General features: G+C 41.0%; 1 protein-coding gene across 2 annotated transcripts in view; it reads right to left on the reverse strand.

Moving 5' to 3' along the window:
- The window catches only part of FANCM (FA complementation group M), a 2,552,324-nt gene that overhangs the window by 1,230,824 nt on the left and 1,298,310 nt on the right, over window positions 1-23,190 (reverse strand). For both annotated transcript variants that reach the window (XM_044074265.1, XM_044074264.1), the window contains exon 10: window positions 4,550-4,756. In XM_044074265.1, the coding sequence (XP_043930200.1) occupies window positions 4,550-4,756 (207 nt within the window). The remainder of the gene's footprint in view (window positions 1-4,549; window positions 4,757-23,190) is intronic.

Consider the following 23,190-nt stretch of genomic DNA (forward strand, 5'->3'; position numbering starts at 1 on the left):
GGATTGAGAAGCTTCTGAAAATGTAAAGAAAGCTGAGCTCAATTAGCTAAAAATATGACTGGCCAAGATGGCTACCCTAGTGGTTGATCGTGAGACAGGGCAATCAAATTATTTGGGGGTCTAGCTCCTTAATATAAAAACTTTTTACTGGTTTAAGATCCCACTTCACTTAGATATAAGAGTGTCTGGGAACAAGACTTGGGCATTGCAATTACTGATGACAGTTGAGCATCTCTGATCCAGATTCTCTGTTACACTACCAAACCTCGCATATTTAGATTCTTTGGTTAGCAATGTTTATTTAAAATACTTTTACGCTCCATACAGACTCTGGGTTAGGTACCCCACTGTTTCCAGAACATGCCGGTGCTTTAACATGGAACTGGGAACCTAGAGATACATTTTTTGAGACTCCCACGACCTAGCTCATTTGTAATGGAAATTACAGGATGTGTGTAATACATTATGGATGGGCTTCCTAAATTTAACACCTCCTTTATTCCTTACAGCAGAATTGTATGCTGCTTTAGTGAATTATGGCTGTCAAGGAAGTAAGGAAAGTCTATAACAAAGTCCTGGAAAAAAGCAGGATCCCCAGCTACAGCAAACTTGTTTGACACTTTTGAAAGACCTTAGAAAAATATAAAACTTGGTTGAGAATCCACCATAAGGTTTAAAATGCAAAACAAGTGGATGGTTTGGGATAATAACTTTTTATTATCTTGAAGTAGGTTAGGTTCTTTTTGCTCCCCCCTCATTTGACCATTATAGCAAGTACTGGAGGATAATATGACAGGGCGTGTTTCTTTACGCCTTTGCACACAGTCATGGCTGTTTTTTTTTTTTTATCAGTATTTCTTTGTACACACACAGGACTGCAGTTACTCAATTATTAATTACTATTCCTGCATTCTGCTTAGGTTTGATGAAAAAGATCAATCCATTCATCAACTGTCTGTGGTTAAACAAGGGGGGGGCATCAGTATTGCCCATCAGCTCAAACGGTTCAGCAATGTAGCAGTGTAGAATGCAGCTGATTGACTGTGGGTTCAAAACCCACAAAAGCATTTTTAGAAGTCAGGCCTCAATAGCTTAATAGATGAGATATTGGCCTCCTAAGCTAAAGATAGTGGGTAACAGTCTCATCTGGAGTGGTATAATCTTGTCCTCAGGTTGGGTGCTGCCATATGGTTAATGTGTTTACCTTACAGACATAAAAAACAGAGTTTGAGTCTCACCTGCAAGAGACATGGTTACACATAAAAATGCCCTCCTGGCATCATTAATCAATTGTTCATTACTTTTCCAACCTTATTCTTTGTCTCCTTTGTTGTTCCCTCAGCTGTCATTCTCACCAAAGACTGCCAAATGCCTTCCAACTGAAACTGATAATGGATGAAGAACTCTCAATTTTGCACACCTGATTTAAAAAAGAAAACTGTTTCCAAAGCATTTGTCAAAGATTTCTGCTAGGCTGATAACTTAACCATTCTTATGCAAAATGGAGGCTGATAACTTAACCATTCTTATGGAAATGAAGATGACCCTTATTTTCAAAAGCTGCTCTGCATACATTTGCAGAAGGTCAATGAAGTCCGAGTCTCAGGAAACCACTAAAAGTTCAGCCTGCTGAAGGCCACAAAAACCTTCAAAATCTTTGCAACAAAGGTAAAAAACACAGGTAAAAAACGCACTCTCCAAAGCTAATAATACAGCATCCATGGGACCAGATGACATCCCGGGCTGTGTACTACATGAACTACAATTAGGGCTGCCACCTTTTCAAATGCCCAAAGTGGGACATTTTTTTTTTTAAATGTCAGATTGTGCAGGGCAAAACATACCCACGGCCAGTATAAAGGACAGAGCTTCACTTTTTTGCCAAAATAAAAGCTTATTCTTGTAGCATTTTAGTTGCTTATTCTGTTTCTGATAACATTTAGGTGCTTCAGATACAAAATAACTGTTTTATGCAACTATTAAAGAAAATATAGGAAATATTTTTGTCCTAAAATCTCAGGACATTTGCCATTTTTTCACTTTTTTGCAGGACACAACTGCCCAAAGAGGGACTTGTCCCTCGCAAAGTGGGACAGGTGGTAGGTAACCCTAACTACAATATGAACTGGCACCTCACCTAAGTGTCCTGTTTAATCATAGCCTCACCTCAGGTTTCATGCCCACTGAGTGGCACAGAGCTACAGTTATCCCACTCCACAAGGGGGGAACCACCTTGGATCCTGGAAACTACCGTCCCATCAGTCTGACGCGTCTTATCTGCAAGGCCATGCAGCGTATTATCATGGAACTTATAAACAAAGACATTGGCAACCTTCAAACACTGGACCCCACCCAATTTGAATTCGTGAAGGGCCGATCTTGTCTCCTGAACCTGACTGACTTCTTCGAATCAGTCTCCAGAACCATGGACGAGGGTAAGGTGGTCCACACAGCCTATCTAGACCTTGCCAAGGCCTTTGACACCATCCCCCACTCTGGAATCATAGATAAACTTACTAAGCTGGGCATTAATCCCTACATCACCCAATGGGTTGTTAACTGGCTTACTGATAGAACCCACACTGTAAAAGTAGTCGACTCTAAATCCAGCTCCAGACAAGTGGAGTACCTCAGGGTTTAGTCCTGGGACCGCTCTTGTTTGGCATCTACTTCTCTGAAGTACAGGCCAACACTAAAGGACTCTGGCTAACAAAGTTCGCAGATGACTGCAAACTGGGAGCCATTACTGAATCCCCAAATGATGTGGATACTCTACAAAAGGGCCTTACAGAAACAGATGCTTGGTATCAGAGCCATGGGCTCAAGCTCAATGCCAAGAAATGTATAGTTATCCCCTTTGGGAAAAAACATGTACCCGTGAATTATCATATAGGTGGCAGTACACTAAACACCAAAAGTGTGATAAGAGACTTAGGGACACAGGTGGACAGTGGTCTCACCTTCGATAACCACATCACCACAACAGTCAGGAAATCCTTCTATGTGGCACACCTCATCACTAAGGGCTTTTCATCCAGAAAAAAGGTCATTGTCCTATTGTACTCATCCCTCATTAGACCCATTATAGAATACAATGCCCCATTTGGTATGTACCTCTCAAGACATCTGCAACAACTGGAAAGGCCGCAGAAATACCTCACTAAAAGAATCACAGGCCTAAAGCAGACACCCTACACTGACCACCCTAAAAAACTCCAGCTATACCCTGTCGCATATCATCTACTCGGAGGCGATCTCTGCTTAACATACAAGACCATGTCAAACCCAGAGCTGTTGGGCATGCTACACTTAAAGAAATCCCAATCCCTCAGAGCCACACACTCCAGGGATCTAAACCTTGTCATCACAATAAACAAAACATGCTGGAGGGATAGGTTCCTGACACAGTGACTCCCCAGACTCTGGAATAGATTGCCCATACATGTCAAGCAGAGTGCCTCTTTGGCCCTCTTCAAAAGGAACCTTGACGATTGGATGGGAGAAAGGAAAGTCACCCCGGGGATCATGTCAGTTGCCCTGCTAGACAGTGGTCCAGGGAAGTAAATAGTGTGGGAAGAAATAGCCAGGGAATTGTTATGGCTAGGCTTGTATAGGCCCTAGAGCTGATAGCCTAGTACCAACCTATGAACCTAAAAAGGAGAGGTTCTGCAGACAGAACAGCACTTTCCATAACATGCCAAATACCTCTCCCTACACATGAATACAGCAAGATCTAGCAGAGGATCCGTTGTGCTACCATCTCCTTTGGGAATCTGTTTTGGTGCTTCTTGACTGAGAGCAATATATAAAGTCACAGGAAAACAGATGTATGGAGTTCATTTATTATCCCTATTCTTTTTTACAAATTTGAATACTAGGTACCACGCTGACAATCTAAAAAGCTTGTAGAAAGACCATTAATGGTGCCTCAAAAAAATCATTTCATGATGTGAAAGACCACCACACTTAATGCTAGTGTTCTTGCATAAGCAAATATCAGCACAAAAGCCAACAAGTATACTGATGTCTAACTTTTGACAATTTACACAAATTCTATACTCTTCACTCTTTTGGAAAATCGATCCTGGGGTGGAAAAGAAACACCACAAAATACAATAAAGGCATAATTCAGTATAAAAAGATCTATGTACCATACACTGAGAAACACTTGCAGTCAATTTCAGTACCATTTCCAACGGTTGGCTACCACGAAAATAAAAACCTTGATTCTGAAAATTAGAAAACAATGACAGAAAGGAAAAGGAAAACTATCCTAAACAGCAGGCAGATGTGTCACATGGAAGAACCTACAGCTTTTGTGGACAAATCTTTGGGTCCAGGACTGGATTACAGTCACCTCAGAATCCATCACTAAAATTATATTGATACAGATTATCCTCAAACTGAGGGACGGTCAGCAAATTTTAAGTCCTGTACCTCAATCCTAGACCTAAACTGATGTCAAGGTAAATACATTTCAAATACTTTAATGTTATGGCTTAAAAGACACTCATCAAGACAGTGACTAGTGAGTAAAGGATTTACTTACTCGCTCTTCTTTCCCTTCAGTAAGAAGAATAACAATCCTGCCCTGTCGTTTACGTCCAGTTCTTCCCATACGCTGTACTAGTCGAATGGGGCTTTTCTGTGCATCAAAACAGATAATCAGATCTACTTCTCCAATGTCCAAGCCTTCTTCCCCTACACATGTAGAAACTAGAGTGTTGTAGCCACCTTCCCTAAAACGTTTCACAACCTGTTAGAGACAATAAGAGCTTTTAACTGCAACTACTTCCCTTAAATTCATTTCTTCTCACATAAATATACTGACCACAATCCAGTCACAAACGCATAGCAACACACAATTTTCTAGGCACAGCTTACTTCCAACATCCCTATTTATGTCCATTTAAAGAAAGAAGTGGTACAAAATGGTAAAATTAGTAGAACACCACAAGCATCACAATTTAAATATACATTGTAAGAATAGCTTGAGTGTAGTCCTGTAAGCAAAATGACACAATTGAGTGTATGTCAGTTCTATGCAAGACACAATAAAACAGCTGGAATATGTATATATATCTAAAATAATACATAGTGAGTGCTCATCACAGCAACTAATGCAGTAAACTCTCAGTTAACTGGAACTCAAGAAACCTGAAAAAAAAATCAAAGAAATACAGGATAGTTTTCATGTGTTACACTTTCTGCCCCCCCTCCCATCCACCCAGCAGAAAAATATCTTACATTTTTAGACTTTTAGAGTTTTAAAAAGGAAGATAGGAATAAATTCCCTCTCTCCCCAACCTAAGAATATGTCAAACCAAACAAATAGTATAGGGTACAGTATTAGTCAGGCCTATTTTTAATAGTAACTCTCAAGCAACCAGAAAAAAGAAGTTATGTACTCACCATAACGTTCCATGTTTGTAGTCCATCTCGCCCTTCATTCTTACATATGGGGTTCGGAGCCGATCCTCGGCTACGACTCGGCCTATTACAAAGCTCAAAGTCTTCCAGTTGGCTCGTGGCTAGGCAGGTACCCCATAGTGCACTGGTACAATCCCCAGATCTTGTTTGCTGCTAAACTATAGAAAGAACTAAAGCTATCCAGAAAGAACAATAATGAAAGGTCTCCACCTTATTATGGAAAAATTATCCTGTCTCCAGATCCTTCCAGGACGGAGATAGGTGGGTGGGTTCATAAAAATGAGTGGCGAGATGGACTACAAACATGGAATGTTATGGTGAGTACATAACTTCTTTATGTTCTGTAGTCCTATCTCACCTTCATTCTTACATATGGGACAGCGTCCCTAGCACCTTATTCTTGGGTGTCTCACGTAAAAATACTCCTGAGTACCATGGAACCAAAGGAGGCTCTACCCCTAGAGGTCAGGTCCAATTTGTAATGCGTAATAAAGGTATAAGGGGTATCCCAGGTTGCTGCTGCACAAATATTGTCAATTGGAGCTCTGGCTTGGAAGGCTGTAGATGTAGACTGGGATCGTGTAGAATAAGCCTTAATCTTGAATGGCACAGGCTCTCCATTGGAAGAATAAATGAAGGAAATACAGCTCGAAATCCAATTCGAAAGGATCACTTTGGAGAGTGGGAGACCTAATCTGGGGTCGGAGAATGATGCAAACAAGTGGTCTGACTTCCTGAGTTCCTTAGTCCTGTGAAGATAGAACCGTAATTGTCTGTGAACATCTAACTGATGAAATTTGTATTCTACTGCGTTGGAATGGTTAGGGAAAAACACCAGCAGCTCTATAGCTTGGGTTCAAGTTATTATGAGAGCATGAGAGCAAACTTTAGGGATAAAAGATGGACTGGTGCGAAGAGAGACTCTATCTTTGTGGAAAATCAAATAAGGTGGCTTGATAGACAGACAGTGCTTGCAACTCTGATACTAGTCTAGCAGATGTGATGGCTACTAGAAACAAAGTCTTCCAAGACAGAAACTTCAATGGACACGAATGAGCAGGTTCAAAGGGTGGAGAAGTTATTTTGGACACGACGAAGTTTAGATCCCGGGAAGGTACTGGTTCCTGAAAAGGAGGTCTCAGCAAAGTAGCACCTTTAAAGAAAGTTTTACACAATCTGTGTGATATCAGGTTAGACTCATGTTGACCCAAATGAAAATTAGATATCACTGCCAACTGAACCCTAATTGTGGCAGCAGCAGATCCCTGGTAGAAAAGTTCAGACAAAAATTCTAAAACCACTGGGATGGATGTGGTGTAAGGGTCAACATTCCTTTCTTCAGCCCAGCTAGAAAACCTTCTCCATTTTCTAGTGTATAACTTTCTAGTGGAAGGTTTATGTGAAGATGTGAGAATGTAAGTCACAGCAGGTGAAAAATCATGAAGCCTGACTAGGGATGGAATTGGAGCAGTCACCCTGTCAAGTTGAGGGTGTGAAGGCTGGGGTGAAGAGAGCCTGACGTGTGTGTCAAGAGGTCTGGCAATGGGTCCAGAGTCCATGGATCGTCTAGTAGATGAGGCTCAAGAAAGGGGAACCAAATCTGACGAGGCCAGTAAGAAGTGATGAGAATCAATTTGCTTCCCAACAGCTTTGCTTTCTGAATCACCTTGGATATGAGAGGGAAGGCATAAAGGAGACCCAGAGGCCAATCGTGAACAACTGAGTCTCTCTGTGAGTCCCTTGGGGTGGGGAATAAGGGAAAAGTAGCTGCTGCATTTGGAGTTGATCGGACTGGCAAAAAGATCACAGCAAGGCCATCCTCATTTGCGGAAAATCTGTTCCGCTATTTCCTGCTTCAAAGACCACTCGTGAGGCATCAAGATTGCCCGGCTGAGCTTGTCGGCTATCACGTTGGTTGTCCCTATGATGTGCATTGCCATTAGAAAGCGCTGGGAAGATATCGCCCACTTCCAAACACGAATCGCCTCCTGACAAAGGGGATAAGATCTGGTTCCACCTTGCTTGTTGAGATACCATACCACAGACATGTTGTCTGAATGGATTGCTATAGAGGAAGAAGGTCGTGAAGTGCTTGCAATGCTAGAAGCACCACCCTCATCTCTAGGACACTGATATGCAGGTGAGCCTCTTGATCTTGCCATGAGCCTTGGACAGTCCTGCCTAGATAATGCCCCCCCACCCTATCTGTGAGGCATCCGTGGTCACAGTAGCAACGAGTTGGTGAGGAAGGAATGGAGTGCCTGTCGTTGGTTAGTCAGGTTGAATCTACCAACGGAGGTCCTTTTTGCAAGACTCTGTTAAGATGATGTGGTGGGATACAGGCAGTTGTTGAAAGGACCAATGGGACGATAGAAGCCACTGAAGAATTCGCATATGTAATCTGGCCAGAGGGACTAGCATTATGGTGGAGGCCATGGTGCCCAAGAGTTTCAGGACTGTCTTTGCCTTGACTTTTTGAAGAGGAAGTAAACGGAGAACTTGTTGTATGAGGTTCTGTGTCCTTTGTGCAGGATGAGGAGCTAACATGGTGACTGTGTCTATTTCTGTACCTATAAAAGTCACAAATTGAGAGAGCGATAAGGTAGACTTTTCCCAATGTATAGTAATCCCCAACTGGGCACAAAGTTGGATTGTGGAATCTCTGGTTTGGAGGAGTAGATGCCTGGTGGGGGCGGTCAGGAGCCAGTCGTCCAGGTATGGAAACACTTGGAATCCTAGACGTCTCAGGTGAGCTGCCACTACTGCCACACATTTGATGAACACCCTGGGGGCTGTGGTGAGACCAAAGGGCAAAGCACGAAACTAGTAGTGACTGGCTCCCAGCCAGAAGCGTAAGTGGCTCCTCAACGCTCTGTCCATTTTTATATGGTAGTACGCATCTTGGAGGTCTATTGAGCACATCCAAGTGTCTTTCCCTAACAAAGGGAGTATAGATTGCAGTGTCACCATCCGGAACTTGTCCTTCTTTACGGATTCGTTTAGTTTGCTGAGGTCCAAGATGGGCCTCCAGTCCCCTGTACGCTTTGGCACTAAAAAGAATCTGGATTAAGTTCCGAATCCTACCTGGTCTGTGGGGACGGTTTGGATGACACTGTTTGCGAGCAACTTTATCACCTCTACAGTTGCTTGATCCATGTGATTGGGTGGAACATCGGGGATCTTCTTGGGAACGTGAGGTGGCATGGAAAAGGGTATGGAGTAACCTCTGGTGATAATTCTTTGTACCCATTTGTCTCGGGTGATGCTTAGCCAGGCTTCTGGATACAAAGAAATGCGACCCCCGACTGGCTCCAGAGAAGCACAGCCGAGCCCCACGTCAGGAGCGCTGATAGGGACGACCTCGAAACGAATCACATCCTCCCTGGTTTTGCGGGTCACCCTTGCCTCTAGGACGATGTCTACCATTTGCTCCTTCTCCTCTGCCTCTGATGGAGGAGTCACCCTGTGCATCCAAGAAGCTCACAATGCATAACTGGACCTAACAGAGACACTTAACCATCCAACCCAACATCCTACTTGTGGAAGACTATTTCCTTACAGACTGGATATCCTACATGGCCTCAAATCTGCAGGCATATAGATTCTTTGACTTCATAAATATAAACAGCTCAAATAGTAAACACTCTCACTAGAGGCTCCAACATATTGGACCTTATATTCACAAATATGGGAGAACTCTGCCCCCCCCCCCCTCCCAGTGTCTCATCCACTTTGGTAAGGTCTGACCAAAAAGCTGTCTCCTTTGAAAACAAAATCAACTCTATGACCTCAGTAAACCAGTAATATTTGGGAACTATTCCAAAGGAAACTACCTTTTATTAAGTGATGGCTTATTAAAATTCAATGCCCCTCCAAACCTGAGAACACAGCAGCCTATGCTGAATTGCTTTCAGAAACTCTGTACAACCATGTCAATGGCTGCATAGAGGGTGGTGTACCTACCAGAAGTAAGCCTAGAACTAGCCTTCAAAACAAAACTGCCTTGGTTGCTCCCAAATTAAACAGGATATACAACAAAATTAAAATTGTGGCAAAAACCAGGAAGAGTAAGATAAACACTTTCTTGTATAACTAAACAGGCAACTAAGAGGGCTATTAACATCAAACAAAGCCAACTTTGAGGTTAAGACAGTCTCCCAAGTGAAAGATAACACAGCCTTCTACACCTATGTCAGAAACCCCAAGGCAGCACACAACACTGTGCTGAAGTGGTGGTTAATGGTGCCAAATTTACTGAGCTTGGCAGTGCAGTAAACCTGTTACTGGACAAATTCATTTTCAGCTTTACTTCCCTCTCACCTACAATTATACCTCAAGAAATACCCTCAAACATAATCCCTATAACTATAACTAGGGATAATGTCCTGGCTGTTTTCACTAAAACCAAGACCACAGCCTCAGTGGGCTCTAACATCCCGGGATGCCTCCTGAACAGTCTAAAATGTGACTTATCAGGATCCCTGGACTCATTATTTAACTATAGTCTTAAAACAGCTTTGTCCCATGAGAATGGAGGACTGCGAGATCATCCTCCTTCATAATAGAGGACCTTCAACAGATACTAGAAACTGCAGACCCATTAGTCTGGCTAGTCCTGTTTGCAAAGCCATGGAAAGAATTATGGAAATTATCAACAAGGACATACAAGACCTCAAGACACTGGATCCATCCCAGTTTGGCTTTCTCAAAGGAAGGTTATGCTTACTGAACCTAGTGGACTTCTTTGAAAGATCACTAAGGCAATGGATGAGGAGAAAGCAGTGCATACTGCCTACCTAGCTCTGGCCAAAGCATTTGATAAAATACTCCATTCAGGCATTGTGAACAAATTTACAGAACTAGACATAACCCCCTTTATAACATGCTGGACACGGAGATGTCTAACTGATAGGACTCAAGAAGTTGGAATCGGTGAAGTCAACCCCACAAAGAAGCTGGTCACCAGTGGAGTCCCTCAGGGCTGTGGTCTGCTTACTACACTATTAATCTGTGTGCATCTTTAGAAGCTTAGCCAGAAATTCTCTTGACGCTTTTAGCTCTTATAATTTAAGTAAGAATAATCCAGAGATAAGCAGAACATTCACATGTTGACCCTGTCCATGAAGGAAGAGGGTGCTAAACCAGGGGTGAATTGGCAGTGAAGCTGAACTAACACTACCAGTGGAATCAGGGTGAAAGTTTTTCTACAGTGCTAGAGTTCCCCTAAATTTGATGTGTGTAGAAAACTTAAGATTCAGAGGGGCTTGGAAACAGGATAATCTGTCACAGGGATAGTAAACAACTACAGAAAGTTAATATTTTGTTGGCTTCTTCCTTTACCAAACTCTCAAATGGTCCCTTTGCTGCAGTCTAGTGCTTAAATTTGATATATTTTAGTTCACTGTTGCCTGGCATCAGCTGGCTTCCTGCGATATATTGGCCCACTCATTCTTCTCAAAATGAAAGTGATTCCCAGACTATTTATTCTCTGAGATTCGGGCAGACAGCCATCATGCTGTCATCCATCAAGGCTTTTCCTGATTCTGTCTTAACCCCATCTATTACTAGCTAAGGCGAACAGCTGCATCACCATGGAAGGACCAGCTATACACTCCTGCAGTGTTTGCTAGCTTTCAGACAAGCTGCAGAGGCTATCATCACTGGCTTGGCTGGACCAAGTTCACATCCCTGTTTTCTGGCCTTGTGAGTTGTCTGTAGACCTCCATCTGCAAGGTGGCAATAAGCTGACCAAAACTAAGGCTTTGGGAAGAGAGACTGGATAGGCAAGTCACAAAGAAACAATTGGGAATATTGGCATGTGTCTCAAACATGCAACAAAATGCAGAAGGTTTAGGATTTTTGCTTGGAAATGTTTACATAGATACTTTTATAACTCAAGTAGATGCCAGAGAATTTTTCCTCCGGTAGACAGCAAATGTTTGAGGTGTGACAGGGAAAAGGAGATAATTGGGAACATATTTTCTGAGAGAGGGAAGAGTTGGCAGACTTTAAAGATTCCCTGCAGACTACTCTGTCAGAGATGCTGGGTGAGCAAATTGGTGTAATTATTTTCTAAACTATGATACAGAATCAGAATTGCCTAGACATAGTAAGAACTTGATGAGTCTAATTATGGTGGCTGCCAAAAAAACAACTACTAGAAAATGGAAATCAAAGTAAAAAAACAACTGTACTACATGTAGTGAATACAGTAACAGAGATAAAACAACTGGAACTGATATCTTTAGAAAAGGGTAGGTGCAAATTAAATAGAAAAAAAAACTGGAAGTGTGGGAACAATACATACAAGGGAGGAATGAAGTTTAAAAGAAGGCAGAACTTGAATGAGCTATGTAATGTTTGACTGACAATGACTGGGTAGATTATAAGTGATGTATAATGTTTGCAACCGAGATTATGTCAATATGGTTTGTGATGTAAAATGCTTGCAACTGGGATTGTGTCAATATGCTTTGTTTTCATTTATATAAATATACGATTGTCCTATGTCATAAATGATAATTTAACAAAGATGTTTCCTGGTTAAAAAAAAAAAAACACCAAGAACTGTCCCATCATAGGTGATTAGGCATCAGCGACTCGCACCTAAATTCTTCCGCCTGTTTTTCCAAGTCTTTGTGCCTCGTGATTTTGGAAGCAGTCACCCTAGAGACCTTGGGCTGCAACTAGAGTACCAAAACGTCAATGCAGTTACTGTGCAGCTCCCCGTTTGCTAGGATTCTTGGAATCCCACTTTGATCTTCGACTTCCTCCCAAAAAGAATGTCATGCACTGGCTCAATGGCATAGTTGCCTGCACAGAGATCTTACCAGAGGCCTTAGCCAAAGCTGACTAAATGGCTGGGGGCTGCAAATGTTCCTCTCCATGCATGGGCTCACTGCACCCAAGGAAACTTGGACTGTCTGAGATGTCTTCAGTCTCTTGAGGTTTCCCCTTATTTGCATGTTTGTTTCTTTAGTAGGAAGTTCCTGGAGGCTTTGGTAGATATCATGGCAGCCTTGGAACCAGGCAAGCCCCCACCCTTTGGCAGCAAGCTCCTGGAAAGCCATCAACCTTTCAGAGATTGTTGAGGACTTCCAAGATGGCTGTGCACTGAGTAACAGCTTAATTTCAACTATTTCACTGTGAAAACAGAAACTCAGAAAACAGAGGCAGTGAACTTGTCTTTTTGTATACATTTCAGTTACTGGCTAATAAGTGTGCTGCCTGGATGCTAGCAAAGACAAAATTTTGAAAACCTGAAAGAAAATCATTCACAAAAAATAAGGAGAAAACACTGGCTAGGAAAACCCTGCAGATGCAGCAAAAAGCAATTCAAGCTCCAGGTTTGGTACAAGATGTGACTTCAAGCAATATAAAGAAAAGAATAACTCAAATGTTCTTATAGCTGATTAAAATGAAACACTGAAGAAGTAGATAAAATCAAATAAGAGGCTGGAAAAATCGGAAGAAGCTTTATACAGATATTTAGATGAGATGATAAAACTGCAATAATTCGAGGTTGAAATAAAGAAAAGGCAGGCTGAGTACAAGACTGCTCAAGAAAAGTTGTTTCAAAACAGTAGAATTAGGAGAACAGATCATATAGGAAAAACCTGAAATTTTCTGCTGTACCAGAGAAACAGGAAGGAACAGACTCTATTAATTCTATGAAAGCATAAATAAGCAACTGGACTGGTATTCCACAGCAGTTGTTAACTGAAAGGGTACATTGTGTTCATGCTCCAAACCTGGTCATGAGAAAGCAGCCGACACTTCTAATAGTAAAGGTGCAATCCTACCAGCAGAGAGCGTTGATTTTGACAAAAGTGTGGCAGAAGAACAAAGTACTAAGTTGGAGACAGAGTGGTTGCAGAAAACGGTTACTCACTGTACACCAATCAGAATGGGAGTAACATTTATTCTAATAATCACAGAATGTCAAGAAACAGGTGCAAGATTCAAGTTATTACAACCAGCTAGCTTCAGCATATCTTTTACTGGAGTGTCAGTCATTTTTGATGCAGAACATGCTAAGCAGGAAATACAAAAACCTGCCCAACAAAAAGTGAGCTATCAAACAGAAGAGGATTCTGCTTCTTATTCTTCTGATAAGGAAGATGAAATGCTTGTAAAACAGAAAAAAAAAACAGAGGAGTTAACCAAAAGAAACAGAAGTATGTTGGAAATGAACCAGAGACTGAAGTTGAGAGATGGAAGGAAGAAATTCAGCAACTTGGAAATTAATGAATAAATGTGGGATCACGACACATCAGTCACACTAATGAAATATGGTGAGAAGAGAAAACCAGGAAATATTGGACTTTTTAACTTTGTTAAAATTGTAAAGGACTCCAAAGCATATGCCCTACTTCATATCATTAATGTCTGGAAAACATTAAGGAGGGAGGAAGAGGAAGGAAAGAGGTAACTAAGTAAAACAGTTTTTGTTCTTAACAGTATTTTTATATAACATGATATATACTGCAAGTTATAAAGTAAAGTTTTTTCGATTATTCTGCATGTAATAAGAGATCCTAAACAGGTGCCTTTTTTCCCATCATTTCTTTCTTTCTTGTTCACTTTTATGAACTCTAGGTACTGCAATGTAAAATGAGAAGAAAGCCTGAACAAAAGAGCATGACATAAGTAAAACTGATATGCTTTTTCTTACTTTTGCTTAGGGGAATGACTGGATTAAGGCCCTGCCTTGATCTAACAATATTTTTTAAGGGGAAGCAAGTAAATAAAAGACTGAATATAATGAAAATGTTTTCTTTAGCAAATAAATTTTCACAGTGCAACATGAGAAGGTTGTAGCTGAAGGCAACTGTGTATCTGGTTCTCATGTTTTTATGGAGACAAGCTGATAAGAGCAACAAAACATAATTATTTTTCCTTCAGTGGCTAGAAAAAAATGCTTTCTGATAACATTCAAGTTGTTTTCTACATCAGGGAGAGGAATAAAGATAAGATAAAATCAGATGGCATTTAGTGTAAGTAGAAGCACAGGTCGCAGCATGCGTCTTGGTATGGATAATCTTGATTATAGGTCAGTTCAATCTTGTGAGTGTAGCTATCAATCTGGGCCAACTGTTCCTATTAGGAGGGTTAAACTTCATTATGTGAAGATGTAAACAGTTTTGTGTGTTTGCATTAAGCTAATAGATTATGGGGTGCTCTGGGGGTGTGTTTGGCTTTTTGTTTGGAGGTTCTCATTAAAACAAAAAGTTGTGTAAGATGTGTCATAGGTCCAAAATAGATATGACAGGAAACAACTATAGAAAAAGATCAAACTGCTAAGCATTAGTGTATGCAACACAAAAGCTGAGACTATACATTTTAAAAAAGCGGTTACAAATAAGTGGGAATAATAACATCTTATCATAGCAACAACACTTTCCACATTATCTTTAAATGTGAATTGTCATACATGTACATACAAAAAAGAAAGCGTAAAGAACTAAATTAAAAATGCAGACTGCAAATAGATATGGTACAGGAGACACTTGGAAACTTTGAGGATGTGAATTTGATAAAAAAAGGATTTTAGGGTGGTTATTCAGTGGAATATCTGGGACAAAGGAAAAGGGGAGTGTCATTCGTCTGGTCAGGATAAAACAGATGAACATTCGTGGGTTCTGTTCAAGCAGCTTTACTACATACAAATACATCAGAAATGAGGCTTTGTATGTTAAACTTATAAACAGTCTGACTACCACACTCAGACATGTTAACACGCTGGCTGTTCTCTCAAAATGGCATTGCTGCTTGCACGTGCTCAGTATTTACATGTACGTGCTACATCTGGAAATGCTTCTTAAAGGTACATATACATGCTCTGATCTACTTATATTAATTACTAGATGAACTCCAATAGTGACAGAAGAGGGAGAAAATAATAATGGTAGATTTATACTAATAAAGGACTACTAGAAAGGAGGAGGATTATGCTGGCATGTATTTATATTCCATCTAAAACTGCTACAATGGAGCTTAAGAAAATTCTTTGAGAAATAATCAGTTTTAAGCAGTCAATATTACTTATAGGTAAGGACTGGAATGTGATTTGCAACAGTGAGATGAGTCGGAGGGCCTAGAAGGGAAAATATAACTAAAGAAGGTAGATTTCTGAAGACTTTTACGGAAATATTTGGTATGGAAGATGTAATTCAGTAGGAGGGGCTCACAGAGAGAATTTACATATCATTAACCAAGGTACACAAACTGGCTAGACAGAAATTATATTTCATAGGAATATGTGCATTTATTTGAAAGTTTTAATATATATCCAATAACTATTTCAGATCACACACTGATATTAACTAAAATACAAATCCAGGATAATGAAGTAAAAATGAGACACTGGTGCTTTCCCACCTATCATTACTTTATTATCATTATCCTACCGAAGGGTTGTTGCCAAACTTAAGGAGTCTACAACAAGGAAAATAACTAGAGATCCTCTACAAGTATTAGAAATATTTCAGAAATTTTATGAAAATCTACATAAAGCAGAGAAATGTGGAAGTCAAGAAAAAGCACAAATGAAAATGTTTACTGAAGAATTAAATATACCAAGGTTATAGGGAGATGACAGTCAATTACTAAAAGTTAAGACAGGAGGATATGAGATAAAATGATGATTATAACCAATCTACTGGAAAGTCTAGAGGAATAGATGACATTCTGTGGAAGTTTGGAAATTAGGAGAAAATGAAGAAAGTAATAAAGATCTGGATGGTTTTGTTTAACATTATTTTAAAAGGAGAAGCACCACCAACATCCTGGAAGAAAGCTGTAGTGGCTGTAATATCTAAAGATAGTAAACATCCATCAGATCCAACTTTATTCAGGTCCATTATGATTCTAAATTGTGATTATTAAGTGTTTATGTTTATAATGACTAAAACAATGACAACGGTGATGCCAAAGTTTATAGGTATGGATCAATATGGTTTTGTGGAGGTTAGGCAAACATTTGACAACATTAATAGAACAATGATGATCCAGAGGCAAAAGGAATGTATGAAAATACCACTGTTATTGATGGGTCTTGATGCACAGAAAGCATTTGACAGAGGAAGCTGGGATTTAATGAGCAAGGCAATGTAAGCAGTTACATTCCCAAATAAAATAACAAGGTTGATTAGTTGGATATATGAGGGATTGGAGGTGAAAATTAAAGTGGGGGGGGTCCTCTCTGATAAGTTCTATTTGAACAGATGAACAAGGCTGGGGTGTCCTCTTTCCCCTTTTTTATTTGCATTATATTTAAAACTGCTGGCAAAGAAAATAAGGGGCTCAAAAATTCAAGGTTATAATTGGTATGGTAATCAAGAAAACTTGGCTTTATTTGCAGATATATTATCTTGTACCTGATAAAACCAGAAAATTACATTCCAATGTTGTGGAACAAACTGAGACCGTTTCAAATTTTTTTGGGATACAGAATTAATGAAGATAAAACAAAGGCAACAGCTATAAACTATTTACCCACAGAAAAACTGGTTCAGCAATAACCATATTTATGGGAACATGATAAAATGATGTACTTAGGAGGGATCTACTTTTACAGTGTGAAACCCACAATATTGAACATTATTTTTCTGAAATGAAAATAATGAATACTGAAAATCCCGAAAGGCTGATTTTTCTCAAGGCAAGTAAACACTTAACCAAAACTTAACATAACCACAATGAGCTACATAAAACCCACCTAGATGGGGGGCCATGCCCTACACCCCTTTAACTATATATACCAACTCTGGGATCACACTACAGTGGAGAAAAGGGCACATTTCACCATGTTTGGCAAGTGTTTACTTATCCTGGGAAAAACTGGCCCTTTGAGATTTTCAATATTTGTTATTTTCGCCTCGGGAAAACAACGTTCAGCATTGTGGGTTTCACAATTTAAAAGTAGATCCCTTAGGAGCATGGATTAAAAAGGATTCTGTTACAACAGCTAAGGATATATGAGAACAGATGAAAAAGATAAAAAAAAAAATGAGACATTGAAAACTGCTTATGGATATGGACAGCAAGTTTCAAGCAGTGAAAATGGTTTTAGTCCCTTTAGTTTTATACACAGATCAGGCATATTTTTATCAAATAGATAAGTTGTGTATAGCAATTAGTAAAGAGTTAAAGGATTTTTATCAGGGAGGGAAAGCGGGTAAGAGTCAAGTGGGATAAGTTTATCCTTCTAATAGAGATAGGCGGTTTGGGATTATCTGATTTGAAGGGGTATTTTACAGCTACACAGCTATGGCTCCTATACATAGTACAAGCAGAAAGCTATAAGTCAAAGTGGAAAGGGAAGATGATGAAATGGGGGGAAGCTCAAGAAATAAGTGAAGACTGGGATTTTGGATGCAGATCCTTGAGGAGAATAATAGCAACCATGCAGATTATTATCCTTAAAGTAGCAGAATGTACTCTAAAAACTAAGCCAATACGGGAAAGGGGAAAGGCAATTCTGCCAATAAGGATGCCTGTAATTAGGGATACAGAGTATAGGCGAGAGGGGGCTGGAATTTACTGGAGAAAACTGGCAAAGAAACCAAGGTACTGGGAGCAAATAATTAGACAGGGAAAATAATAGAAGGGGAAGAGGCAAGTATTCATATGAATTACAAACTAGAGACTGCCTTCCCTATCAAGGATTGATATCAGAGTATATGCAAAGAGAAAGGAATAGGGGATCCTAGCTGAAAGACCAACACTGGTACAGTTTTTAGTAGAATCTAGAACAGAAGCTGCTGTTAAAAGATGGATAATTAGTAGGGTATATAAAATATTGTATGATAACTACAGGAATCAATCAGAGGAGGTTAGAAAGGAATGGGAAGACAGACTGGATAAGCAATTCACAAAAAAACAATGATATTATATTATATGTATAGTTCCGAAACATGCAACAAAGTCTAGAAGATTTAGGATCTTTGCTTAGAAGTGTTTGCATTGGTATTTCTATACCGTAGGTAGACTGCAAATGTTGGAGGTGAGATGGAGAAGAAAGGAGTAACTGGGAAAATATTTTTGGGGAGTGCAATGATTTATCAGACTTTAAGAATTCCATGCAGACTACTCTGTCAGAAACAGTGTGTGAGCAAATTGGTGTAACTAAGTAAATTTACTGTTAGTATTTGCAGGTGTGGAGGGTAGCCACATTCTTTGATTTCTGTCACTGCCTATTTAAGTGGTACAGTTTGAAATATTTTCTGCTTAAAAACCTCAGCTTTGGCTGGCTAAGATCTAGCTGTATTCAACTGGATGTATAAGAGAATTGAAGTACCTTTTATCTGCACTTTTTTCAAATAATACAGTATTTAAATTGATTTAAATGTGTTGCATGAATATTAACTCAAGTGGAAGTTTTGACTCTGTTCTTCAGTTCCCCACCCACCCTGTTTTTGTTTTGGTGTTAATCTTAGTGGCTTTGAAACTGCCCGCCCCTCTTGTAAATTTGTGTTTGGATACTCCTTCTGGGCCCATCTCATTTGCTCATGATCACATTCTGATTTCAGGCACTCCTACTGTGTATAAAGAGAGCATCTGGGAAAGAGAACAAAAAAAAAAATTAAGCTTGTTTCCTGCCTTTCCTGTTAAGTGTTCTAGACTGTTTGTAGGCTGCTGAGCCCCCAAGCCCGTCTGTGTTGGAGGGATGCCTTCTAGCTTAGTTCTAGTTTCAGCACTCAAATCTGTTTCTTTGAACTCAGCACTTGTTCAGAACTCATTGTATGCACAGCATAAGCTGCAAATTACTACAGCACTCAACTTTCCTCACTTGTCTAGAGGAAAGCAGTTTTTAGTACTTAATAAATAAGCACCTATCCAGGCATGTCTAAGGGTCAGCTCCCAGTGATTTCTCCTGTCTACCTGATGAATCTGGGCATCTTGGGGCAATGCATCAATTGCCTCATGTACACAGACAACCCTCTCCTCCTACCACCCAACACTACAACCTGTGAGAGATGCACTTATATAGCCAAACTGGAAGCAAAGCTCTCTTCACCCAAGACTGGACTAGACAGTCAAGAGGAGAAGGTAAACACTTGTACCACGCCACACTCATCACATAGTCCTTCAAAACCTACACCACCAAAACACACACATAGAAACACAAAACACACACCTACATTCGCGGAGGCTCTCAATAAAAACCTGTCCAAGCATCAGGGACATCCAAAGCATAAATGCAAGCAAACTCCACCCCCCAACACAACCCAAATGACACATAGCCCACAAACTCAGTGTGCCACTCAACCACAGCCCATAAGGCATAACCACGTACCCAACACTCTAGTCATAGGTGACTCTATAGTCAGGCACACTGATGTTCACTAGACTAAACAAGGAGAAAGTTACTGTCAGCTGCCTGTCAGGTGCCAGGATCCGCCACATAATGCATACACTCAGGTCACTCCACAATAAGTACAAATATGACACTGTCATTGTCCATGTTGGTGTGAATGACCTGAGACGTACCTCCCTGGACTACATGAAAAGAGACATGGAGGAGCTCTCCGATCTTGTATCCCAGGCAGGTATGACCCTAACCCTGAGTAGCATCCTGCCATCACCCAGAATGATACCACAATACAAGGACAAAATGATTGACTTCAACAATTGGCTAAGCTTCTGGTGTCATTCTAAGGGGATCCAGTATTTGTCTGCCTGGGACGACATGATCGACAGACCACAATGCTTTGCCAGAGATGGCCTGCACCTGTCACCCTTAGGATTCCGGATACTATCTAAGGCTCTTGCCACCCCTCTAGGCTAAGGCTCTTGCCACCCCTCTAGTGCCTTTTTTAGGCAAGGTTCAAATGACAAATTCACCACCGTAACAGGTACAAGCAAGCAAAATCTGAGGGTAATGCTACTCAATGCTAGAAGTCTAAACCTCAAAATGTACTCACTCCAGGCACTCCTTAAAATGGAGAACATTGACATCTGTGCAGTGACAGAGACCTGGTTCAAAGCTCCAGAGAGCACCCCTGCATTACCAGGCTAAAATTCATACCACACCTTTTGGCCACTTAACCCACAACGAAGCACTAAAGGCGGAGGCGTGTCCATATTCATTAAGGATATCCACACCTCCAGGCTAGTTGCACAGCATAAAGCATCCGAGATTATCCAAGTGTAACTAACTCAGGGCAAACCCGCAATCCAAATTGTAGCTTGCTACAGACCCCCCCCATCATGTCCCAGGATTCCCACTCCTCATTTCTTGATACACTGGAAAGTATTAGGGTACAACCCAAAACCCTAATAATGGGCGATTTCAACTAGCCCACCATTAACTGGTAAAACTGCTCATGTACCAACTCTTTTGCTCAACGTTTTCTAGAATTCATGAATTCCAACGCCTTGGATCAACTTATTCACATCCCCACCAGGGGCAGCAATATCCTAGACCTGGTTATTACCAACATGGGAAACCTATGTTCCACACCAGAGGTCAATTCCTCGTTGGTCAGATCCGCCCACAAGCTAATCAGCCTAGACATCCACATCCCACCCCCACCCCCAATTAGGGAAACCATCGTAAAAAACTTCTCCAAAGCCAACTTCACACTTCTTAAGACAGAAGTGGCAAACTTCATGACACCCATGCAGACGGACAATAGAGGTATGACTGCTGAATCCTACACAAATGCACTTTATAAGCACTTAAACAAGTGCATGGATCATGCTATCCCTAATAGAACCAAGATGTTATCTTCCAAAAAAAGGAAGCCAATCTGGTGGTCCTCTGTCATAAACAAACTCTACAACAGAAGAAAGAAACTGTTGCAAAAGAGAGTAAAATCCCATGACTGGAGGAACTCCCTGGGTCAACCTCAGTAAGAAGCTGAGATCCCTCATAAAATCCTCCAAAGCTAGTTACGAAAACAAAACTGCCACTGACTCTAAAGACAACCACAAAGCATTCTATAGCTATGTCAAGAATCTCAATGGGAACACTCAGATCTGCTCTGAGTTACAGCACAATGGCACTACAATATACAGAACCAACTGATATTGCCAACATCCTAGCAGATAGGTTCAGTGCTAACTTTACCCCCCCCAGAGGGCCCATCTCTATATCGGAAGAATGCAAAGTTCCTATAATCACGGCTGCACAGGTAAAAAAAACACTCTCCAAAGCCAAGAACACAGCATCCATGGGACCTGACAATATCCCAGGCTGCGTTCTACATGAACTACAGAATGAACTGGCATCCTACCCAAGTACCATGTTCAATCATAGTCTCACCTCAGGCTTTGTACCCACTGAATGGCGCACCGCGACGGTTATCCCACTCCACAAAGGGGGAGCCACGACGGACCCCAGGAACTACTGCCCCATTAGCCTGACGAGCCTGGTCTGCAAGGCCATGGAACGTATCATCGTGGAACTCAAACAAAGACACTGGTAATCTCCAAACTCTGGATCCTACCCAGTTTGGATTTGTAAACAGATCATGTCTCCTAAACCTGATTGACTTCTTTGAAGCAGTCACCAAAGCCATAGATGAGTGTAAAATGGTTTACACAGCTTATCTAGATCTCGCCAAGGCTTTCGACACCATCCCCCACTCTGGAATTATAGATAAGCTCACTAAACTAGGTATACATCCCTATGTCACAAGATGGGTTGCCAACTGGCTCACGGACAGAACCCACACTGTGAAAGTAGCGGATTCCAAATCCGACTTCAGACCAGTGACAAGTGGAGTACCACAGGGTTCAGTCCTGGGTCCTCTCCTGTTTGGTATCTACTTCTCTGAAGTGCAGGCCAACACAGGTGGTCTTCGGCTAACAAAGTTTGCAGATGACTGCAAACTAGGAGCCATAATCGAAACTCCTAACGATGTGGACAAACTACAAAAGGATCTCACTGAGACAGATACCTGGTGTCAAAGCCATGGCCTGAAGCTCAATGCCAAAAAGTGTATTGTCATCCCCTTTGGTAAAAACTCTGTACCCATGAACTACCACATAGCTGGTAGTCTACTTAATGCCGAAGATGTGATAAGAGACCTCGGGACACAGGTGGACAGTAGTCTCTCCTTTGATAATCACATCGCCACAGTGGTCAGGAAATCCGTCTACGTGGCTCATCGCATCACAAAAGGATTCTCATCCAGAAAAAGAGGTCATTGTTCCCCTCTACTCATCACTCATTAGACCCATTATAGAGTACCTCACAAGACATCTACAACAACTGGAAAGACCACAGAAATACCTCACAAAGAGGATTACTGTCCTCAAACAGATGCCCTACGCATACCGTCTCAAAAAACTACAGCTTTACTCCATCGTATATCGCCTACTCAGGGGCGATCTCTGCCTAACATACAAAGCTACGTCAAACCCAGAGCTGTTGGACATGCTCCACTTAAAGACATCCCAATCCCTCCGAGCTACACGCTCTAGGGACCTAAACCTTGTCACCACAATAAACAGAACATGCTGGAGGGATAGATTCCTGTCCCAGAGACTTCCTATACTCTGGAATAGACTACTTATCTATGTCAAACAGAGCTCCTCATTAGCACTCTTCAAGAAAAATCTTGAAGATTGGATGGGAAATGGGAAATTCACCCCAGGGATCACTTCTGTGGCTCTGCTAGACAGGGGCACAGGAAAATAATTTTCTTGGGTGGCGAAAGCCAGGGTACATTTTTTGGCTAGGCTTATATAGGCCCTAGGGCCAATAGCCTAGTATCTACCTATGAACCTAAATTGCTTTTTGAGCTGTGG

The sequence above is a fragment of the Protopterus annectens genome, chromosome 6.part0, assembly GCF_019279795.1.
Source record: "Protopterus annectens isolate FY-2018-M chromosome 6.part0, PAN1.0, whole genome shotgun sequence".
NCBI lineage: Eukaryota > Metazoa > Chordata > Ceratodontiformes > Protopteridae > Protopterus > Protopterus annectens.